The following is a 25,321-nucleotide window of genomic DNA, read 5'->3' on the forward strand; positions in this document are numbered from 1 at the left end:
ATTTGAGACTAGTTTCCGTGTGTTACCATGGATCTCTGCTAGAGAGAGCCACAGCGGATAACGTTACCGACGTTTTCATCAGCGTTAAGTACTAATTCTTTAATGCCATTGAAAGCCAATTTTTTATGAAAATAAATCTCTAATTGTCAATTTTTTTTAATCCAAAGTTTTTACCTTTGTTTACCTCTATTAAATTAAATAGTGCAGGCTGTGCAGCTACGTATTCTGTTTACTACTAATGTCAGTTTTGGATCTTGTCTATAACCTCAAAACACTCTAATTTCAACTCAAAGCGCGGGTGAAGAATACTTTAAAACTTGTCGTCGTATCTGTCAATGCGGTGTATAACCGATGCTGTACTACCTCGTAGAAAACTTTATTTCATCCCACCTCATCTCGTTTCATTCATCCCAGTCATAGTCTCAAATAAATCAGCTTCTCTTCAGTGCATCCATACCATTTCTCGCTCCATATTACTTTTCATATTAGGTTACCTTTGCCTTTCCTGTTTGGACCATAGATAAGACATATTTGTTTAAGTTGAACAAATGAAACCATAGATAATACAACTGCCAGGTCTTTTTGGCGGGAACGCGAGGAGTGAAGTTGTGTGAATGTATCTATTTTGTGTTTCTTCAGGCTTAAACGTGTAATAGCGGTGGTTAGTTAACTGTTTCTCAACCCTCCCTGTTATTATATTCATTGCAAGATGCCATTGGGAGAATTTTCTGTTCGTTTTTTTTTTTTTTTGTGTTTCTTGTACATACTTTATCTGTTTTTGGTTATTTCTATTTAATATTTTCATTTAGATACCAAAAGTTAAAATAACTACAATGATTATTTAAAAAAATGTTAAGAAAGTTTCAGTTAAATGGTCTATATTTTCAAAATAAATATTAAAATGGAAATTTCTGTTTTTTTTTATTAATGGCTGATATCGAAAAGATACACACCATTGGCGACACCCACAACGTGGCGTGACTGAGGTTCACTAGTTTTTTATAAAATTTAAGTTTTAGCCTTTAGTATGCCGCGGCCGGAACACAGAACCGCGCTGAATCGACTCCACGTGATTTTTTCAATGTTTCTTTAGTATTTACATACAGATAAGGCTGAAAATCAAAGAAAGGAGTTCCTATTCAGTGAAGTTATCTTATAATTCGACCAAACAAATTATTTTCGTTTCAAATTCGTGTGGTTTTTTTTTATTGCTTTGATGGGTGGACGAGCTCACAGCCCACCTGGTATTAAGTGGTTACTAAAGGCCATAGACATCTACAACGTAAATGCGCCACCCACCTTGAGATATAAGTTCTAAGGTCTCAGTATAGTTACAACGGCTGCCCCACCCTTCGAACCGAAACGCATTACTGCTTCACGGCAGAAATAGGCAGGGTGGTGGTACCTACCCGTGCGGACTCACAAGAGGTCCTACCACCAGAATTTTAACGCGTCAACCAAAATTAATGTTTACTTCTATAAACAATTTCCTCATAAAGTGTTTTTATTTATTAGCTTGTAACACAGTCCCGGGTCGCCCTGGGTTGGTGGCTCGGTCGACACTCACATTTGAAATAAAACTCGCATAATTTCGTAATAATTATAATGACGATATAACACAGGCGCGCCACTCGCGGGCCGCTCACATACAGACTTACGTATGGAATCATTTATTTATTACATATAACAATAAGATAAAGCTAAATAAACAATATATCATTTTATTACAAAATATACATTTTTCGTATTCGATAGCGGTTAACATTATTTACGACAGTAATGCTGGAAAGCGCCCGGATGTTGCCCGGATGCTGGCCGGACGCTGGCCGGACCGATGCGGGCCCGTGACGTCACGTCCGTCCAGTCCCGCGGGGCCCGTGCCTCGTCGAGTTCCGATTTTGGTTTAGTTTTTACGTATTTTATTGAGATGAGAGATCACCCTCCGTTGCTCGCCTGCTCCTGGGGGAATATATGCATTTGCTGTTAGCAGTTGTGGGGGCGGACACGAATAAAAGCAATGTGAGAAATAGGTACAATAGATTTTAGTCAAATTTAAACTATAACACAATTGGTATTAATTTTAAATATTAATCATTCAAATTTTAATTGACAATTAAATAAAATTATTAATTTAAAAATCTATTCATATCGAACACTAATCACAACGCATGTTTTTATTTGTTTCATGTTTCTATGCTTAGCTCGTACGTTTGGCCCCAAATGACGTCATATGCAGTGAAAGCGTGTTAAATGGGGTTTCAGAAATAGTGTGGCCGTCTAAAAAAACAAAGTTTAATATTTTAATTTTAAATTTCAATGGTATCTTTAGGCTATGAATTATTTAGTACGTCTAGTTGCGATGCACTGACCGGTGTCGCAGCTCCGGGCGCCGCGTCCGTGTCGGCGGTCGCGTCCGGCGCCGCTTGTTCTGGAAACATAAAATCATTATATCAATAAATAATAGTATTGTTACGCCATCTGTCGCCGAATAGCCGAAACGAATATCGAAAATTTTGGCAGCATCTAGAACACTCGAGAAGTACAACACCATCTATTGTCAAATAGCGGAAACACACGGGAATGTTCTCGACAATTCTAGAGATATCGTATCGACTATAAAAGCGATATAGAGATGGCACGCAGTCAGTCAGTAATCGGAACTACTCGAAGCGAAACAAGCGAATTGAGAATTGAGAATTTCAAGTGTTCGTTAAGTGTTCTAAGTATTGAATACAGTTTTAATTTATACTTTGGTAAAATTTTTATTTATCCTGAATTCTTAGCGCATAGTAATATTTCTACATTAGTCGGATATCTATATAGCCGTGTATATGGGGTGGGGTGCGTACGTGCTCGCAGGGCGCGGTGCGCGAGGCGGTGGTTGGTCTCGCTGAGCACGGCGAGGTGCTCCCGCAGGCGCGGCGGCGCGGCGGCGGGCGCGGTGCACGCCACCAGCAGCCGCCGCGCCGCGTCCTGCAGCCCCAGGGCCGCACCGGCCACGCGACACGCCAGCTCCTGCGCCGACACCTCGCCTTCTGTCCAGAGATATACTCCTCGTTATCGATACACACAATAGAAATAGTTATTCAATACGAATAAGAGATTGTATAGGTACAAATCTAAATCTCCTCCAGCCAAACCTACAGCGACCAAACTATACGTTACAAGATGTCCGAAAATCAATTCAAATTAATAATTTTACATAACGTTACAGCGACAACATACATGACAACCGCTCAGCCGTTCCACATGTACATATAACACGCGCTTACATACTCACAGGAGCGTGCCGCGGACAGGTGGGATAGAATAGTCCAGTTGGTCGATGTATTTTCACCATAGTTATAGTTGAGCCAAAATAAAACTGAATGTTCAAAATATCGTAGTTAAGAGAGACATGGCACTGACCGTAGCTGTCGTCCAGGGCGCCGCCCTCCCCGGCGTCGGGGGGCGGGGCTCCGGCGGCGCAGGGCGCGCACGTGCCCCCCGCCCCGCGCCGCTCCGCGCCCTCAGCCCCCGCCCCGCCCTCGGGCGACAGCGGCGCTAGTGGAACTACGCGACAGAAACAGCAGAATAAATATGAGGGTTTGATTAGTGGAGCCCGCGGACAACGTACACATCGCCGAGCCTCTAAACATGTGAGGCCGAGATCACAATTGCTTGTGTGAGGGCTGTTCCACCTTTCTAACCGCAACATATTTCGCAACAAAAATTGGCAGGACGGTGGTCCGTGCGGGCTCACTAAACGTTCTATTATCAGTAAGAAGCTATTAATTTGAAATAATTGAATTGTCTACGGTTCATAAATTTAATTAATTAAACTTTAATTTAATTAATTAAACAAGTTCTAAAATTTCGAATGTGTCTGAGACGCGTCAGTTGTCACGGTATTTTACGGTAGGTAGCGACTCGGTTCTGCCCCTGGTATTACTAAAGAAGATAGCCACTCACAATTAATGAACCGTATTGCTCGTCTGCCTACAAAGGCAATAAAAAAAATATATAAAGAAGTCAGCTAGTATAAACGTATAAGCAAACAATTACTCAGGTCGTCGGCGGCGAGGTGCCTGGCGGCGCGGGGCGGGCGGGCGCGCGCCAGCACGGCGGCGGGCTCGGACGCGCGCAGGCCGCGCCGCACGCACGACAGGATCTCGTCCGCTGCGGACAACACGCACGTCAGTACACACGCACCCAGCGAGGCGCCCCCTCCCCCTTCCCCTCCCCCTCCCCCTCCCGCGACACTCACCCTGCGCGAACGTCGCCAGCAGCAGCTGGTGCACGTCCGGCTCCGCCCTGTCGCCCTCCTCCTCCACGCTGTCGGAGCGGGAGAGCCGGTCGCCCGTCGAACGCAGCTCCTGGTCTATGTCTGTCGAGTGAACAACGGGCGGTCAGGCTCCGTAATGTAACCTACTACGCTACTACGCTACTACGTCAGAGCGGGCGCGCTTCAGAGGGAGCCTGGTGTGTTAGTAATGTTTTGGTGGTTTTTACTGGTGGTCGGACCTCTTATGAGTCCGCACGGGTAGGTACCACCGCCCCACCTGTTTCTGCCGTGAAGCGGTAATGCATTTTGGCTTGAAGGGTGGGGCAGCCGTTGTAACTATACTGAGACCTTATAACTTATATCCCAAGATAGGTGGCGCATTTACATTGTAAATATCTATGGGCTCCGGTAACCACTTAACACCAGGTTGGCTGTGAGATCGTCCACCCATCTAAGCAATAAAAAATAAATAAAAGATGTCGTGTACACACCGACGGTCCCCAGCGTGTCGGCCACGCACAGCTCGGCCAGCTGCTCGTAGTCGCGGCGCGGCACGCCCAGCATGTCGGCCACGATGTCGCGCTTGGCCAGCATCGCGCGCCGGATCTGCGAGTCCAGGCGCCGCAGGTACTCTGCAAGCAGGGCGCGCGGGTGAGCGGGGGCGGGGGGCGCGGGGGGCACGGGGGTGGCCCGGGGGGCGCGGGCGGGGGGGCGTACCTTCCGGCGTGCAGACTGTGCGCGCGGTGTGCACGGGCGGCTCGCGCACGGCCAGCGCGGCGGGGCCCTGCAGGGGGGCGGGGGGCGCGCACACGTGCGTGCTGATGCAGCCCACCGTCGGCCGCCGCGGCCTGCACACGCACAGACAACTACTTCACCGGTGACCAATTTCAGTCAGAACAAAAAATACACAATATCAAAATGTCATAACTCCAGACACTGGGAGGGCGCAGTGGGACCTGCAGTTAGACAGCATCCTTTTATATTGAAACTTGTTGGTTGAGCACTGACGACACATATGAGTCAATTATAAAATCAATAAAAACTGTTCTGTCGTCATATTTCACATCATTTCGTTACCTCATGGGAATGTACACACATATGACGTCACCCACAGCCCACACTTGGGCGCGCCGCGAGGAGAATCAACTCACGTGTGCTTCTCCTCTCTGTCGGACACTTCCTCCTTGTCCAGGGAGCGCCTCTCCTCGAGTCTGGTGGGGGTGTTGTCGTCCCTCTCGCTCTCGGCGGGGCTCCGGTCGGCGGAGGTCCCGTCTCGCTCTGGCGGCGAGGGCTCGTCGGCGGGGAGGGGCGACTTCTCCGACGCGTCGGAGGGGTTGCGCGACACGCTGGCGCCTGGCAGATGACACGACACGTTAAGGGCGACCTTGTTAGTTCTGTAAGATTCTTAAAAGGACAAAATATGTTCAAAATATCTAAATTATATTTCTTTCCATATATTATGTAAGTAATTTAAAAAGCATAAATATTGTTGAAATAAATGGTGCACGAGAAAGAAGTGAAACTTCTATAGTGGTTTACATCATTCCTCAAATTTTAAATTAAATCTACGTCAAATCACATTTCCCTTGTAATAAGGAATGCTGTGTATAAGAGAAACGACCTAGCTCGCTTTGTCCTTTCCCTCTCTCCACGGTCGAGTGGTTCGCGAGATGACATCTATTCTCTCACTCTCGCTCGTCCTAAATTGTATCTTTTCTCTCTAGCCGTAACGAATTTGTCGCGAGTTAAATTTTACTCTCAACACGCCTAAAGAAGTTTCACTTCGAAAAATAAAATTATGCTGACTATACTTTTTGATGTCGGTAAATAAGTTTTTTAACATTGCGTCAGCGCATAAACCAGTAAGGTCGTTTTGTGACATACTGACCCGTGTCGTCGACGGAGCGGCTGGTCTGGTGGGAAGGCGTCAGGCTCGACTTCAACTCGGTCAGCTTTGCCAGCGGAGCCTCTTCTATGTGCTTGACCCAGCTGTTGAAACAAACGGAGCAATGTAACACAGGGGTCGGGTGGCGGGGAAGGCGAGGGCGAGGGGGCGACACTCACGCGGCGTACTCCTGCGCGCTGCTGGCGGAGAGCTCGTGCATCTGGACGCCGTTGATGTTCATGAGGAAGAACGTGTTCCTGACGGCCGCGTTGGGCCGGAACAGCACCTTGTCCCTGCGGGTGAGAGCACAGCTGAGTCACTGCGGGGGCGGGGGGGCATGGTGCGGGGGCTTGAGGCGGGGGTTGGGGGGAAGAGCCATACCACTTGACGAGCGGCGACAGCAGCTGGTGCTGCGCGCTGCTGGACTGCGGGATCGGCTTCAGCACGAACTTGTCGCCCTCCCGCTGCAGCAGGACCAAACTGTCTTCTAGCATCAACGCCTGGAATGTACCGATTTAATACGTCATTCTTTTATTTATAATTTAATTGCTAAAATTGCTGGAAGATCTCATGGCTCGTCTAGTGTTAAGTAGTCACCAGAGCCCATAGACAACCACGTTAATGCCACCACCCTCTTTGAAACATGAGTTCCGAGTCTCCAATTTATGCAGAATTTTTTTTAACACAATTACAGTGATTGAAAATTATAGTTGTATCTACTAATTCAATATATAATTAACATGGTAATCATTTTTTTAATAAGATAAGGAGCGTAGGGGGCTCCGTGAGTACGGGGGGCGCGGGTGTACAGCACTTGAGACAGCTTAGACAAAGAACGAACAAGAAAATTAGTGTTTATTTATATTAATTATAAGTCTATGTAGAAAAAATATTTAAGCTAAATTTAAAAGGCCTGTTTAAGTAATGAATGCATCTGACTTGCACCGACTGTCGGAGGAAGTGACCGCAACAATACCGTACCGGGGACCGCCCGGGGACCGATCCTGAGGGCAGGTACAGGACGCTGAGCCCTGACAACCTTCAGACGCCTAGTCAGTGCAATCATCGAGTAGGATAATGGAAGTAAATATTGTATGAAGTTCAACTTCTGCACTAGTAACTCTAGAGAGGGGACCGTTCATAAATCTTAATAAAAAGTTGTCTCGGTGAAAAAAACACAAGTGTACGGTTTTCAGTGTGTGGGGCCTCACCAGCACGTGTATCTTCTTGGTGGAGTCTCCTCGGATGGCCAGGTCTCCCTCGAGGCGGAGGGCGCGCTGCGTGAGGTCGAGCCGGCGCAGCTCCTCCCACTCGCCGCCGGCCGGCACGCGGACCTCCAGCTTCTGCTGGATGCTGCGCAACCTGCAACACGCTCGGCGCTCACTCGCAGGCTCGGCGGGGGCGGGGGGACGGGGCGGGGGGGGCGGTGCGGGGGGACAGTGCGGGGGGTTGGGGGGGGGCGCACCTGTGCTCGTTCTCTGCGGTGCGCACGGCGGTGTCGACTCCGTGCAGCACGTCCTTGGCGACGGCGAGCGCGCGCCGCAGCCGCCCCACGTCCTCCGCGCTCTCCTCGTCGCCCTCCGATACCGTCTTCAGGATGTTCTCCAGCAGCAGCTGGTACTTTGTCAGCCTGTGGACGGACAACGCTCAACTGTACTGTGGACTCATCAACAGCAGATCTCCTAGGTGAACTGGTGTGGGACAGGCGGCACTGACCTCTGCCACACACAGGCCAGCAGGTCCCTGAGCTGCAGGCGCCCGCAGAGCGGCAGCTGCTCCTTGCTGGACAGGAACTGGTGCAGCTCCTTGTTCTTCCGTCTCCGCTCCCGGAGCACGTCCAGCGCGAGGCGCTGTCCGCTGCAGAACCGGGACAGGCACGGGGCGTAGCCCGGATCGCCCAGCTGAACGAATTAATTGATAATAATAACTAAAATGACTGCTTTAAAAAACTATGACTTCCCTCCACCGGCGATAAAGCGACCAGCGACCCAAATTTACCGGTGGTAGGACCTCTTGTGAGTCCGCGCGGGTAGGTACCACCACCCTGCCTATTTCTGCCGTGAAGCAGTAATGCGTTTCGGTTTGAAGGGTGGGGCAGCCGTTGTATCTATACCTGAGACCTTAGAACTTATATCTCAAGGTGGGTGGCGCATTTACGTTGTAGATGTCTATGGGCTCCAGTAACCACTTAATACCAGGTGGGCTGTGTGCTCGTCTACCCATCTGAGCAATAAAAAAAAACTAATTCCTTAATATTTTCACCATGAAATAGTAATTAATTTTGGTTTGAAAGATGGCCATTTCCAGCACGGGTACCACAGCAATGGTAAGCCCACTAGCGCCTGATGTCTGTGGTTTCCCGAAGGACTCGTGGGCGGACCGCCGAAGGAACAGTGATCATTATAATAGACTTGTTGAATTATTGAACTTTATGAAATACCCATAGAAGCATTTACTATTGTACCTAGTTGTGCCTTCCGACACACCACGCGAACCTCAGCGAATAAAGATCAAAAACACACAGTCCATAACCTGCAAGTAAGTTTATAATATCGATAAAGTTATTTTATTTCCCCCCATTCAATCGAACAGTAAATCCACGTACCGTCTCCAGAATAGCATCAGCTAATGGTCGGATGGTGACCAGCGGGTTGGCGGGCACCGCTCTGAGAGCTTTCAGCGAGCAGTAGAGCCGCTGGTGCCTCTCTCTCACGGCCGGTAAGTTTGGGAACAAAGCTCTCAGCTCGTCGGGGGGCAGTAAGCTCGGCTGCGCTTCTAGGCCGCGCAGGAACACGCCGCCCAGGACTTTGAGCCAGCGGACGTGGGAGCCCTCAGACACTATTAGCTCTGTGGAGGAGACGCGCACCCATTCATCACTAAACATTCCTTGACAAGCGACACATAGATTAGCTTTCATTGATTATACGTTAAGCTGCTTTCAGACTATGCTATAATATAATAGCTCATAACACAACAATATCGCAGACCATACATAGTTAAGGACACGTTCACACTACTGTACTATATATTATTGGCTAAGTATAGACTGCTATACTATATGGCACTATAGTATAGTGAAGTCTGAAAGCAGATTTAAACGTGATGGGAGATATTTTCACAGTTTCATTACCATACAGCTATGTATTTGTATTTAATTTCATATCTGATCATGAAAAAATTATTGACATTTCATATCATATTAAATTGTATTGTGTTTAATATCTAATATAATAATTTCACGTAGAAACAAAAACTTTGTACCCCTTTTTACGAAAATTACGCGGACGGAGGAATATGAAATTTCTTACACTTATAGAGAATATAGAGGAGAAGTGCAGAATGCTAACATTTTTTTTTATTGTGCATTAAAAATACATTAAGTGAAAATAAAAACATTACACACACTACCATGTATTTTACACACACGCATGTTTTATATACTCTTTTTTTTATTGTAGCAGTCAGTGATCTAATTGAGAATAGATTAAAATTGTTTGTCTTAATATTATTTGTCTATAGTGTAAAATTAAATTAATAAAATATAATAATATAAATTAGTAAAATAAAATTTATTTTCTATTTATTAGTTAGATTTTCTATAAAAGCGTATTTTGTTAGTTTTTTTAAACTATTATTTATTTTTCATTTTTTAATTAATTTTCAATGTTTTCAATATATTTTTTTAAATATTGAATTGTCATCGGTCCTTAATAAGTATGACAAATTTCAAGTTAATCCGACCTTTTGTAGGGTTTCAAAATCATGTTCAAAGATTCCGTTACAAACATACATACATACGTCTGAAGCTAATAAAAGCGTATTAAAAACTGTTCGCCGCGTTGGCACTATACAAGTAATGACGACCTGCGTCGAGAAATATTCATTAATAACTTGGTAGTAAAGAGTAGTTAGTGTGCACAACGCACCGTGTATGACCTCCTGCCGCTTGCGGAGCCTGGCGCTGAGGTCGAGCGCGTCCAGCACGTGGGGGGGCACGCTGTCCACCCACTGCGCGGCCAGCGGCTCGTCCTCCTCGGACCAGTCCGACTGTGTGGCTGCGGGACACAAAACAAACATTTATACATCTATTTTCTTATTTATTACATAGATGGGTGGACGATATCACACCTGGTGTTGAGTGGTTAGTGGAGCCCATAGACATCTACAACATAAATACCGCTACCCACCTTGAAATACGAGTTCTAAGGTCTCAGTATAGTTCCCCACGCTTCAAACCGAAACGCATTACTGCTTTACGGCCGAAATAGGCAGGGTGGTAGTACCTACCCGTGCGGATACACAAGAGGTCCTACCACCAGTAATTACGCAAATTATAATTTTGCGGGTTTGATTTTTATTATACGATGTTATTCCTTTCACCGTCGAAGTCAATCGTGAACATTTTGGTACCCGCCTGAGATCCGAACGCCGGTACATCGCTCAACACGAATGCACCAGACGTCTTATCCTTTTTTAATATTATATTATTTACTACAATTTATAACGTAGGTAATTTCTGCAGAAGCTACATGTCTTCATAAAACTTAATCAAAGACTACACGAGGGGGCTGCCGTGGGGCGAGGCCCAACTACGATCGTGCGTCACAAATAAGCGCTAAAACGCAACTTTCCGAACCAACCTCTACGTTCTTTAAGTGAGAGAGGAGATTGTAGGGAGTGCACATATTTAATTATTTTGAAGCAGTCGCAATTTAGAGTTTATCACCGACGGTTTCCAAATTATCGTTGTCACCAAGCTGGATAGCATTTGAGAAGCGCTGGCTGCTTACCTTGTTGTTCGGCTACGACGGTGTTGCTCTCATTGCTCCGGGATGATAAGCTCGAGCTGCTCGAGCTGCCGGAGGGGGCCGTCGGCGCCCCGGGCTCCAAGTCACTGCAAGCGGAGGAGGATTTTATTTTATTTTTTTATTGCTTAGATGGGTGGACGAGCTCACAGCCCACCTGATATTAAGTGGTTACTGGAGCCCATAGACATCTACGGCGTAAATGCGCCACCCACCTTGAGACACAAGTTCTAAAAGGTCTCAAGTACCCGGGACCGCGTGGTACGCTTACATGGAACATTCTAGTCCTATCCTTTCGATCGTTGTTGTAAGTAAATGTAGACTCGCTTGACGCATCCTTTTCTGATTTAGCAATTTCCACAAAAAAATCTATCAAACAAAATATATTTAGATCGCTTAGTTTGTTCAATAATACATAATTCCTATGACAATAAAAACTTTTTTTTTTCAGTTAAGAACGTTGCAAAAGATTTGTCTAAAAACTAACATAGACTGTTATGCTGTTTAATTTTTCTAATTAGAGCATAATTGAAGGTTAATATTTTACTGCAAGCCACGTTACACTGGTGTCCCGTGCTGTCGATGAGCAGATTTGATCAGAGCCCATCGGGACGGTGTGCTCTACACGCGATGATATAGTAAAGCTGTTTTCTGTTATGTAGGCTTAGTGCGAGTTTTTTAACGTGCTCGATAGAGTACGAGTTAGCCCAACTTTGTATGCAGTTGGAACAGCGCCCCTAGCGGCAAACGTACACAAATGATCCCATTCCATACAAATATTTCCTTAATTTTTTTTTACTGGTGATAGGACCTCTTGTGAGTCCGCGCGTACCAGCGCCCTGCCTATTGCTGCCGTGAAGCAGTAATGCGTTTCGGTTTGAAGGGTGGGGCAGCCGTTGTAACTATACTGAGATCTTAGAACTTATATCTCAAAGTGAGGGGCGCATTTATGTTGTAGATGTCCACGGGCTCCAGTAACCACTTAACACCAGGTGGGCTGTGAGCTCGTCCATCCATCTAAGTAATAAATAAAAAATAAAAAATATATGAGCTAACTTTTACGCTATCGAGAACGTTATAAAGCTCGCACTAAGCACACCGTTATTGTATGTAGTGAGTGAGAGCAGCGGCCACCCAAGTGAAATCTCAGAGGAAACTCAATCACAAACAGATTGAAATTGGCTAATCCCGTCCGGAGTTAGAAGCATTTCACTAATTGAGTTACGTGTTTAGATTACGTCAGAAGCTTTTTGCTGCGCATTGGACGGTCCGAAGATATTTCAGGTATGCATCAGACGCAGCTTCCACGAAGTGCTTCAAATAATATAATCCAATCCTAATTTTCCACGCTATTGGTCGTTGTTCGAGCATTGGTCAAACAACGTTTTCTGTGGTTCTAGACACACTATAGAATAAAAGGAAGGTAGGAAATTGCGAGATCGCTTTAAAAAAATCTCACGAAAATTTGAGAATAAACATGGTGCATTGACTTTATCTGAAGCTCGTGAGAACGTGGAGGAGAAGAGTTCTGTATTCTCCCTGCCCCAACCGGAGTAAAGGTTCGCTCATTTTAAATACAACCAGCCGTACTCGCCCGCCTCGCTGGGCATTTAAAATTAACATTATTATTTATTGTCATTATTATTAGGTAGTCCAACACTCATATAAATATTAGCCTATCCATTAAGCACATGTATTTTCTAGATGGATACCAAGTTTCAAGTCAATCGGATGCATGGTTCAGTAGTTATAACGGAACATCCGTAAAAACCACTGTAGATTTATACATTAGTATAGATGAGTCTAGTTACAAAGACGGACATAAGTAGCTATTGATCATACATATTGCCAATGTTGATGAAATCCCGAGAAAGATACAATAAATTAATTACCGACCTATGTAGGTTTCAGTGGAATCAGCCTCCGCGTCAATCGGCAATAGATTATTATCAAAAGAACTTTGATAGGTTTCTCTACTGCGTTGTATAACTATAACTAGATGATGATTTTTTTTGATAACGCCATCTTGTTGTCTTTAAAGCGGTTAGTTGCCCTCAATTAAGAAAAATAGTATTATTATTCGCCAATAGATGTCGGAAAGAGTTGATTATTGAAAACACGAATAAAACAACATTTTCTGAAAATAAATCGTAGTTAGATCGATTTATCGCCCCCGAAATCCCCTGTATACTAAATTTTATAGAAATCCGAGATTCATATTATATATATATTAATATACAAGAATTGCTCGTTTAAAGGTATAAGATATTCGTTTTCTTATTTCAATAAATAGGTACATACCCGACATACGAACTTAAAAGCCTTCCGCCATACAATTACGTCACGGAGGTTACATAGAACAATGACATTAAACACGTTAAAGACAATTAAACTATTATCTACCCACACGCTTGTACAGTGCGCAGTAATCGCAATGAGAAATTAAATTTGCATTACTTTATTAATCACCTTGACATGTACAACGTATTAAATTAAAAATAGGAGCATCTAATTTAATTTTAAATAACATTTTCAAAAGTAATTCTTTGAAAGTGTTATTCTATTGTATTTTATATAGATTATGTTGGCTGCGCTGACGGGCCGCATGCATTATTCTTATGCATAGCTGCTAAGAAGCAATTACTGAGCAATTTTGCGACAACACAGCTGTGTCTCTCGCTCCGGTAGCAAAAGGATAGCTTATGAGCATCACGCAGCAACCAATGCTATCCGTATGTTCATTAACAATATCCATAGCGTACGCATCGCAACAGTGGTCGTTATCTGTCGGCCGGGCTGCATACCGGGCCAAGAGATAACCAAGCGTTTCGTTTTATCTCCAACTTGCTTTATCAACAAAAATATATTATTTTGACGCTCCGTTTATGAGAGATCACGCTTTTTAATAAATAATAGTTTAAAAAACTAACAAAATACGTGTTTTATAGAAAATCCAACAAAAAAATAGATTTTTTTTTTAATAAATTTGAATTAAAAATAGTGTAAGAAAAAATGCTTTTTTGGTAAAAAAAAGCGTGGGGTGCATGGTATCAGTTATAAATATTTTATGAACAGATATGAGTAGAAGGGTTATTTTGATAATATCTTGAAAAGCACCCCACGCTTTTTTACAATAAAATTATTTTTTCTTACGCTATATTTAATTCAAATTTATTATAATAAAATTTCTTTTCTATTTTTTAGTTGGATTTTCTATAAAAGCATATTTTGTTAGTTTTTTTTAAACTATTATTAATTTTTCATTTTTTTTGGTTGAATTTAAATTTTTTCAATATTTTTTTTAATATTGAATTGTCATCGGTCCTTAATAAGTATACCAAATTTCGAGTTAATCTGGCGTTTTGAAACATGTTCTTCGACTAGTGAGCTTAGTGCGAGTTTTTGAACGTATCGATAACGTAAAAGTTAACTCAAATTTGTATACAGTTGGAACACCGTCCCTAACGCAAACGTAGGCAAACGTTCAAACTCCATAAAAATTTGAGTTAACTTTTACGCTATCGAGTACGTTAGAAAACTCGCACTAAGCACACAGAATAATATGACAGTTTCATTAAATGATTGCATCGTCATCGATCCTTGATAACTGTATCGAGTTTCAATACTTTAAGACGCTTTGAACTCTGTGAAAATGACTTTGTTGTGACGGTGAAAATAACTTTTACGCTATCGAGAAGTTAAAAAACCTGCACTAAGCCCACAAGTACAGAAAATCGATTAATAACAAGACGGAAGTATTACAGAAACATAATTTTATATAATATACTGTACCTCTCAGACAGCGTCCTCCGGGCCAGCATACCGACGGCGGGCTGTCTTCCAGCCGGCAACGACACATTCCTAGACACTCTTGGCGGCGCGGTCGCCATCTTTGTTTACGTAATTCAACACTACACTGAGACACTTATATTCAAAGCACCATGTTCCTTGACGCGGCGATCAGTTATGTATTGCTTCTTGTTTTGAACTTATAGGATAGGTATGATTTTAGACGAATTTCTTCACAGATCTACATGACATGAAAATACAGAAACTATGGTTTGCGTTTTATAATTGCGCGCGTCATCTAGTATAATATTTCTCATAAATTTCTATTCAACTGTATACTATAATTATAAGTTATTACTCTATTATCCAATTAAAAGACAAAGGTCCAATCATTATCCATCAGCACAAGAGTACAATATATCATTGCCGTATGACCATATGAGACAACTCAACGTCCTCTATGTATTCAACGAATGCCCTAGAAGATATGTTAATCAAAGATACGTGCATCTAGAATTGCTAGTGTTGTTTAAAACCAGAGTTATTTTTCGATTCATTCTTTTTTTATCAATGTTCTAACTGCAAATAAGCAGTAGGCAGCGGCTTGACTGTGCCCCTTGGATCGTTGATGTCCACGAACAACAGGGCCTATTTATCATGAGCAGATCCGTACGCTTTGCTTTGGAGGAACCCAAGTCGAAGATACGCCAGCGGGCTAATATCCACCGCAAGAAGTACCCACACTAGAACAATCTACGTGTAAATTAACATTTTATTGTATCATTAAGCCGTAAATCAACCCGATCAACACAGAGCAATTTAAGATTTATTTCATGCTAGACAGAGAACGCACTCTTTTGTATAGTGACGTCAATGTTCAGGAATTTAATCAGCCCACTGAGTTTCTCACCGAATCTTCTCTGTGGGTCACGATTTCGATCCGGTGGTAGTTTCTGTGAAGCACTGCTCTTGCTAGGGTTAGTGTTAGCACATTCTCTCAGGTTGAGCCCGTGAGCTCACCTACACGTCCCGGCGTAGCTGAAATAACCTCTTAGATTACTAGCGAATAGGTGGGGGGGAAAGGAAGGATAGTCCCGTATCTTGATGCTCCCTCACTTGGACGCAACGCAGCCACAGCTTCAACGGAATCGGATAAGCCCCGTGTGGAACAACAAGAACAAACAAAAAACTTATTATTTTGGAAAAAAATACTTTTGCTCACTCGACGCACACACAATAATATTGTTAATATCACGGTCATGCTACCAAACTACAACATTAAAGTTATAGTTCAGCTAATTCGTATGGTCATATAATGGCAAACAAAATCGAGTTTGTGACACCCGCAAAAACTCCGGAGGAAATTAATTTTGAAGTATCATCGGTAATTAATTTTAATGTGAGTATTAAATGAGCTGGTTTCACCGCGACGGACGACGCTGCGTGTTTTAATTATATATAAACAACGTTAGTTAGAAACGATACTTTCATTGCTTATTATGTTATTGTTCGAGACGAAGTTACAGCGCGTTTGAATGATATATACAAAGAGAAAAATGGAAAATGTCAATAAAATTATTTGGAAAATGCAATTTAACACGAGGTTTCCATTATCTATTTTGAATATATTTTTTTATTGCTTAGATGGGTGGACGAGCTCACAGCCCATCTGATATTAAGTGGTTACTGGAACCCATGGACATCTACAACGTAAATGCGCAACCCACCTTGAGATATAAGTTCTAAGGTCTCAAGTATAGTTACAACGGCTGCCCCACCTTTCAAACCGAAACGCATTACTGCTTTACGGCAGAAATAGGCAGGGCGGTGGTACCTACCCGCGCGGACTCACAAGAGGTCCTACCACCAGTAAACCAAAAAACAGTTTATTTGGAATATTCTTCAACCACCAGAATTGGCTGATGCTTGGCAAAAATGTACTTTGGCAAATGTACACTGGGCAATGGACGAAGCGGTTTCAGGTAGTATGGAGACTATTGGAGACGACAGAATCTATTCTCAGGGCACTCCTCACTCCTCACACAAGACGCTAATTGTTCAGATTCAAAGAACAACGCATCAATTTTATAATTTTCATAAATTAAAACGTTCATTTTTCATATGACAATAAATATCTCAAACAATAAATAAAGTTCACGCTCAATTTCTACAACGCAACACTAATATTACTTTTTTTATAATAGATCTAATAATACTTTTACTATTAACACAACACAAACCGATTTATCAAATAGAATAAGCACAACACACGACGACCGTGTACTGACAGATGTGAGGACGTGTAACAACGCGCACGCTGCTGTCACGGGGCCACACTATACGAGACTGGGATCTGTTAAGCGCCGACGAGACTATATTAAGGTTCTGTCGCGTGTGACGTCACGGACCGTATACGGCGGGCTTTGATGACGTATATAGATAATTGCCTTAACATTCTTACTAACTACGATATAATTAGTTGTTTACTTTTTAATTTGTGTCGCGAACCCCAGTTTGAAGAGTTCATGAGAATTAAATACAAAGCGGTTTGATTTTATGATTGTTAAGCTAACAGGTCGGGATTCATTTCCTAGTTTGTGTCAATATTTTTGGTGAATATATTATCTGATTGAAGTTCGATGTTTGTATTAATTATTAAGCTATTGCATAGCTTTTATCGCAGACCTTGAGCGCGGCGACCGAATCATGAAATTCCGTAACGAAAAAAACCTTCCACCCCTCACTCCGCCTACCATGTAGCTCGCGTTTAACACATTCACACGTTGCGCTTGTGTAGTGTTTGTGAATAAGCGCGTGGCGTGACGTCACACTGCATGCGCATCATGAAAATCTCTCGCGCGGTCTAGCTTATGAGTGTGAAGGGGACAGTTAATGTTTTGCCTTTATTAATGTTTAATATAGCGTGGTCTTTTTACATTATTGTTTTAATATTAAATTATCACTGTCTAATTATAATTTCATAAGTTGATAAAAAATGCTATGCAATAGCTTTACCGCGGCAGTCCCGAGTGCAACACGTTTTTCTTTGTATATATTTCCGATGATCATACACAGTCGGAAACACTAGGTTCGCGTCGCTGTATAACAAATGTATTTTTGTTTGTTTGTCTCGTCTCATTCAATACACAATGAAAGTGGAACCAGTTCGTGTCTAACATGGCTACCTTTTTTTCCTACCTAATCTGATAGCCTTGAGGAAAGGTTATTTCAGCGCAACTTTAACTAGTAGGTGAGCTCGCGGGACTCAAACCTGACGACGTTGCTAACGCGAACCCTAGCAAGAGCCGTGCTTCGCAGAATCTACCACCGAATCGAAAACGCGACCCACTGAGAAGATCCGGCGAGAAACTCAGTGGGCTGTGTCTGAGGGTTCATTTACTCGTCGAGCCCTTCGTCGCAAGCGTCGGGTTCGACGAGAACGATGACCGGGATGGCTTCCAGTAACCGCTTCATACTGGACGGGCCGTTTATCATCTGTCAAACAACAAAGCTGGCACAAACCACACCCACGCACACTCCCCTAATAGCTTACGTTATGATTCGCAAACATAATAAGCGAAAGTTTACATGGTCGTGGAAGCTACTTTGTTTTCTTACGGCGCGCCCTGAGATTGCACCCCGCACACTCGATCTGTCTCTACTCAATTTATGCTAGCTTCCATATGGAAAGTTTACATTTTTCCACGCCAGTAACTAGCCGGCAAGAATAAATTCAACTAATATTGTATGATTCAATTTGAACACGTTTTTGAAGATATGTTTAAAATCCGTTTTCGATAGAGAAACAGGCACCAGATTTAACGACCGCTTGTCGAAATTCCAAAGAACTTTTGACGGATGAACCAAATACTATATTCATTTTACATACAATCATTATAGACAAATTTCTTATATCAACTTCACTACATGGCAAAAGATAGTGGACTGAATTATTGATTAGAAAACCTTTACACAAATCTCAAAGAAACTACGCCTTCTCCTTTAAAGCCATTTAAAAAAAAAATGCAACGACGTCCCCCAAAACTGAAACTGAATAAAAAAGCAAGATCATACCACAAATATTTTTACCTAGTCCCGATTCCCCGACAAACATTCCTTCACTAAAACACTAAACTTCAAGACATCAAAAATACATAAAATAAAACATGAAAACACGCTCTTAACCCACATACGAATACTTCTACGCGAAATATAAACACACATACATGCGTGCACAAATTCAGGTCATCGAATAACAATAGTTTAAAAAAAATGAGATCATATCGAAAACTACGAAAAATATGATCGAAACATTTCGACGGGAGCAGTTCTAAATATTAAGCACGGTCCGCCCCGCGGATCTGCTAGTGGACCCCGCTTTATAATCTCAAGAGCCGGGCGGTTCAATCTCGACATTAATATACATATTTCCAGGGAAATCGAATAATCATTATTGGCGTGAGTTTCAGTATACTTGGCCAAATAGATAAGAAGTCCCACATACTGGCAGGCCTTCGATTAAGTCGTTCTTTCTTGTCTTACCCTAATCCCACTATGTCGGGTCGTCGTTTTATGTCCTCATTTTCCATTGAGACCTATCATAATTCACCTATGCTCTCACACTCTTCACTCGCATATGATTTTTCACAGAGTCCATCAATGTCTTCTTAGAACGACCATTTTGTGCATTTGCCCATTTTTTGTTAAACATTAAATATTGGTGAATACCACTAGGGTCTACTGGACCGTTCCTCTTAGCGCTGTTCCCTAGTTCTCTTCTAAATAAAATACCTTTTCCTCATACTATGTATCACGTTATGAAATAATCGATTTTCATCGTCACTATCCGCGATCTATTTAGTGGATCGAATCCGTTTCGCGCATCCAGTTCCAAGGAAATATTTGGCATCAGATCAAAAGATACACGATACTGTGTAACCGACGATTGATTTACGTTTCCACCTATAAAGCGTTCAGATTTCTTTCAATTAAGTCTGAACCGGATCGGTCTGCGAAACCGCCGCATATCTGAGACGAGGTCGTTCCAACGGGAGACATTAATAGTGCACCGGACAGGTAATTTAGAATTACAATAGTTGTGGTTATTAACAGGGCAGGGTCGAGTTGGGCAAGGGCTGTGGCGGGGGTGGGCGGAGCGGGGCGGGAGTATACTCTCCTATTCGAAGCAGGATAACAGACGTTAGCAATAGATAAAACCAAAATATGATCAGCAAATTGCATCTGAGCCCGTGCGAGATTGGCATACAAATTCGAAAATATCTATTTATTATTAACATAGAAGTAGAAACACAAGCATAATGTGCATCTGCGCTTGAACTAGGTGATAAAACCTGTATCTCAAGCAGCAGTGCTCCTCGTACAAAGAATACAACAGCTTTACTTCAAACCTACTTAAATAAAAACCGTCCGGTTCGGGGCTCCAAAATACCAGCTCAAGCCCAGGCTCCGAGTTAGAGTTAGATACTAAGACCAGATAAAGATAACAGTACCACGTGTCGATGATGAAGAAGTGGTTGTAGAACTCGATTAGTTATAGATCCATTTTTTTTCTGGCTTTAGCAATGTCCATATATTTGTATCACAAGCAGCCCTTTCGCGCGTACGTTATATTTGTACGTTGGCTTTTAATTTTTATAAAACAATTTAATGTCAATGAAATTGTGCCGGAACTTTGCAGCAAAACGGATTAATAATGACATTAATTACATACACAGGAAGATAAACTTACAAAAACCATAAGACAGTATTAAATCACAATTGTTTACTTCATCACATGTAACTGATGAATCTCATAAAACTGATGCTTCATAAACTTTTACAACTACGCAAACATTCGTTCAATATCGTCTTTGATTATTTGAATCGCATCAGCTATAAAAGAATAGACCATAGTCAATTCGTCCAAAAGAGTGTTATTTTGGGTTTTAATAACGATAAATTATTTCCTTTGAACGAAGAAATAACTTTAAAACCAATAACATAGAACGATATGATAAAGTTACAACAAGTTGCTAGCCTTATGCACTATCGCCATTAATTGACTACGCAACAGATAGTCAGGACAGTGGTACATGATAGCTCATTAAACGCCTTACCACTTTCAATACTTATAAAAAGGTTAGTCTATCTTTTGTTCTTTATCCAAAGCACAAATAAGTTATGCCCTCAAACTGAGAACCTCCTCAATCATGCTAATTTGAAGCCCACGTGTCTAGTACCAACAACGACCTAAAATACTTGAATAAAGTACTAAGATATACAAGGGCTAAAAGCAAGCAATACACCAACCGAGTTGGCACCTGTCAGTTGCTGTGAACAAATGGCCTAACGTGAACCGAAAAAGTGTCGAACCGAATCAAGATGAATAGTACCAACCGTCCATAAATCACATGGGGTGGTTACACTGTAAGAATATTTAAAACACAACGTTATAGACAACTAAACGTTCCCTCGAGAAGGAACAAGCGATGATAACCATGACGGCAGCGCGTGGGATGATGATAACACGAACTCTGTCATCCACCACCAGTAGCTAAATATAATTGTGTTCTATACGGTTCTAACATCTTACGGTTCTAACATCTTGCATTTTACTCTATCTATAGGCATGATTGCAAGGCTCTTTTCAGCGAACCAAGAATAAAATTACAACAAAGGAAAAAGAGGATTCTGATAAATGTACAACAACATAACAGTTCCAATGTTATTAAAGCGTCTAATATAAAAATTTGCAATCCGTGGAAAGAATCCATCGAAACAGAAGCAATCAATCAGCAGATAATGGAAACATTTCTATTTTACAACAAAGAAACGAATATTTTAAACAACATAGACATGAAACGCATCGAAATTGTATTGGCATTGGATACAAGTCGAAATATGAAAAAATACGATCAACCAGAAATTATGACTATTTGGGGCTCTGTTATACGAAGAGAAGATATATTAGGAATGTGGACGTTGGCGAGTTTCCAATCAAACGGCAAGGAAGTTATGAAATATAAAGCACATGAATAAAACGCACGTATTTTAAAACGAAGACAAATTGAATTTAACTAATGAAGTTCCAAGGCACCACTGGCACACAACACACATATGGATAATTTTGTCGGTTTCCCTTCATTAAACTCAAATCGTTTTATAGATCGCTTTCATTCTGTAAACTTTTTTTGAACCTCATTTTCGTAAATGCTGATTGCAAAACTATTGCAACTGCGGCTGTTAGGTACAGAGTTAATAATCGTTTAGAAGATACTATGAGATTTGAGAATGAGGTGTTCGCTCCAGATTGTTTTATTTTGTTGTAATTAAGTTGTTCAGGGTTGTCAATGGTAAAAGATCTCGTGGACGAAATCTCATGCGCTGGACTGATCAGATGACAATCCTCACCAAAAACCCTACTTAACGAGTGCATGCGCCAATCCTCAGGTCGCGAACTATGGAAAACAGCTGTCAAGGTTTTAATAAACAAGGATTCCACATGACCACGACTGCTCTGTCAAGAGTAGCCGACTATGATGATGATAATGAATTAAGTACTAATCTTAGCTTTTAACGCAACTATGCATTAAAATTATAGTAATAAAGTTTTTTTATCCACATGAAAGTTGTTCGACCTCACTTCACCACTAAGACCACTTATGTTCCCACGTGACAATAATTATTAATCTATACCATATGCTTCGAATCAAACGAAAACCATTTTCAAATATCTGCAAAATTCACAAAAATCTCAACCTACGGTAAGTCCATTGCAAAAGTTCCGTCGTCACGAGTACTAAAAGCTGCATCAATTACGTAACCCCTCACCGAGATACTCCATCAAAGTCCCAGATAAACGCTTATCTGGCTTAGTGGTCCTCGAAATGTGTCCCCGTGCAAATTGATGCTATTTCTGTTATTTTAGGTAAAGCTCTCTCGTGAGAGACCGGAGACCTTGAGACCTATCGACATACATTTGTTTAAAGTATTGCAGCTCCTTAAAATATTGGAAAGAATCAAATATTTCATCTTGATTAATGTCATTTTATTATTCGAAAGAACATAAAAACAATCTCTTGGCCTCTATTATCACATAATGCTTTCCGTCGAAATTAGATTCCGTAAAAATTTAAATTTGTGATATTCAAATATTGGGTCTTTATCATTATTCACCGTCCACTGTTGAACATTCACATCTCCGACAAACACACAGAAATTAATATAGAAACTGGGAATCCAATTTATTATCCAATATCATAAAGTCAACTTTATCAAGTTAATCATCACAATCACGAAATGGCTGGCAGCAAGATTCCCGTAACCTAAGGGTGCGTAACTATAATGAAGGCCTTTAGCACACAATGACGTTCACCACATCACATAACCACTCTTCGTCACACAATAATACGACATGGATTTAAACTTACTTTAGCTTAACATTGGTTGAAAACACATACATTGTTTACCGCTTATATTAATGTACGAAATTTTCTCAATTTCATCTCAGGGAACGATTTTATAAGTTATAAGGGTTGATCGTAGAGGGGTGAAAATTTACGGTTGTATGTATTTTTGTATGCTGTATCATAAAAAAATAAAAACCAAAAAATTTGATTAAAAAATAAATAAAAAAATTTAGGGGTGGACCACCCTTAACATTTAGGGGGATAGATGTTGTCCGATTCTCCACTCTAGCCAATATGCACGCTAAGATTCACGAAAATCGGTCGAGCCGTTTCGGAGGAGTTCAATCACGCACAGTGTGACATGAGAATTTTATATATTAGATTTAGAATTCATGGTCATATGGATCACATAATTTACCTAAACTGCATCCAAATTTAGAACGTATTTCCATAGCCACAAAACTTATCCCACATGTAAGAAAATCTGTAGGTTTCCATTGCGCGGAAACCTTCCGGTGCGGGCCCGGAATGTTTACGCTTATGGAAAACCATCGCCGGTTTTTATTGACGGTCATAATTCTAAAATGTGTCTGAAGGCAGTAAAGTCGCGTCGCGAGTATGATTCCTTTCAAGGTTCCGTGTATGTTGGAGGACTGTGAGAGACAAATTTTCTTGGAGACAAATTTGCGTCTTTACGAAAATTTGTCTCCAAGAAAATTTGTCTCTTGTATCATTCTGAATGCTTTTTGATATTGTAGACACATGTATGTATATGCGAAAAGGACGTTTTGAAAATTACAACAAGACTGTGGGAGAAAAAAGGCAATTACAGATAGGTAATGAATGACAAGGTAACAAAAGCTAACGAAGAACCTGAATAGTGGAAAATATGTAAGAGTGCCATCAGATGACCGAGCTAAATCCACGCATAATACCAAACTTTTTCAGACAAAGGAATTTTCTGAAACTAGATCATCTAATCTCATTCTAGCGCACGATGTGAGAAGGGGAATATGTTAAAAGGATGCCCACATTAGACTCTTTCATTCTAAACGATATTGGAACGTGTTATAAATTCGATCACACCAATGCATTGCAAATCGGGATGTGGTGGCACACATATGGCCACTAAACGTAGGAAGTCTCGCCTGCCGTAACCATCCTCGTAAACCCACACACACGAGCAAACATCACATTAACAACATATAAGGACTACTATGTGCTGATGCTGAAACTACGTCAAGACATTAAAGTATTACTGTACACGCGTTACCAACAGTTATGCGTCGATAAAAATTTATATCTAGCGCTAAAATCAGTGGGTGCTTTAAAACGATGCTTTTTCTACACTGTCAAGCTATAACGTCTGCCAAAGCGAAACATAAGCTTTTTGTTACCTTAGTCTGGCAAAAATGCAGGTCGTTTAAAAAACATAATGATAAAATGATGAATTATTAACAAGGTTTCGATCAGAAAGGCTCATTATTGTAATCCACAATACCGCACTTTTAAACTTTGTTCAAAGGTGAACAAGCCATATCAGAGTTAAAGCTTATCATGCTTAATAGCCAGCTCATGTTTAAAGAGCTTTTTGCTGTCAATTTTACTACGAAGTGTACTACGAGGTAGTCCGTAAACGTGAGCGCTTACACGTCATTACGGATCCTCCCGATCCACTAACGGTGCTTTTAGGTACCACAAGCACCGGTCACCGTCCTCGTCGAACCCGTCGCTTGCGACGAAGGGCTCGACGAGCGAATTAACTCATAGACAAAGCCTACTGAGTTCCTCGCCGGATCTTCTCAGTGGGTCACGTTTCCGATCAGGTGGTAGATTCTGCGAAGCACTACTCTTACTAGGGCCAGTGTTAGCAACACTCCGGTTTGAGCCCCGTGAGCTCACCTACACGTTAGTGTGAAGTTGAAATAGCCTCTTAAGACTATCAGCATAGGTAGGAAAAAAAAGTGAGCGCTGTGATTGCCTAAGGTTTTAAGAAACGCTCAATGGGGACCGGTGCAACATCACGGGAGCACCACGACACGGAGCTGTTGGCACAACGCCAGGAGTATTACAAGGAATTAGCGTCGCTTGTAATGCAATAAAACTTAGCACGCGTCATCCAGGCGCATTCGGTATTTTCAGGGTATATTTTAAACAGCTGCTTATTTTG

The 25,321-nt window shown here is 41.9% G+C and overlaps 1 protein-coding gene across 6 annotated transcripts in view; it reads right to left on the bottom strand.

Annotated features, from left to right (window-relative positions):
* Positions 1-1,588: 1,588 nt before the first annotated feature.
* Positions 1,589-25,321, bottom strand: part of LOC101742925 (rho guanine nucleotide exchange factor 11) — a 167,082-nt gene continuing 143,349 nt past the window's right edge. For 5 of the 6 annotated variants that reach the window (XM_062675585.1, XM_062675586.1, XM_062675589.1 and 2 more), the window contains 18 exons: positions 10,940-11,043; positions 10,076-10,204; positions 8,755-8,996; positions 7,866-8,050; positions 7,615-7,779; positions 7,361-7,511; positions 6,531-6,649; positions 6,329-6,442; positions 6,153-6,253; positions 5,416-5,617; positions 4,982-5,112; positions 4,756-4,896; positions 4,247-4,366; positions 4,045-4,158; positions 3,409-3,552; positions 2,850-3,035; positions 2,349-2,428; positions 1,589-1,959 (listed from right to left, as the gene is read on the bottom strand). In XM_062675585.1, coding sequence (XP_062531569.1) covers positions 1,936-1,959; positions 2,349-2,428; positions 2,850-3,035; positions 3,409-3,552; positions 4,045-4,158; positions 4,247-4,366; positions 4,756-4,896; positions 4,982-5,112; positions 5,416-5,617; positions 6,153-6,253; positions 6,329-6,442; positions 6,531-6,649; positions 7,361-7,511; positions 7,615-7,779; positions 7,866-8,050; positions 8,755-8,996; positions 10,076-10,204; positions 10,940-11,043 — 2,452 coding nt within the window. In that variant the 3' untranslated portion in view covers positions 1,589-1,935. The remainder of the gene's footprint in view (positions 1,960-2,348; positions 2,429-2,849; positions 3,036-3,408; positions 3,553-4,044; positions 4,159-4,246; positions 4,367-4,755; positions 4,897-4,981; positions 5,113-5,415; positions 5,618-6,152; positions 6,254-6,328; positions 6,443-6,530; positions 6,650-7,360; positions 7,512-7,614; positions 7,780-7,865; positions 8,051-8,754; positions 8,997-10,075; positions 10,205-10,939; positions 11,044-25,321) is intronic. The other variant, XM_062675588.1, reaches the window with a different exon arrangement.

The sequence above is a fragment of the Bombyx mori genome, chromosome 24 (genome assembly GCF_030269925.1).
Source record: "Bombyx mori chromosome 24, ASM3026992v2".
Lineage (NCBI taxonomy): Eukaryota > Metazoa > Arthropoda > Insecta > Lepidoptera > Bombycidae > Bombyx > Bombyx mori.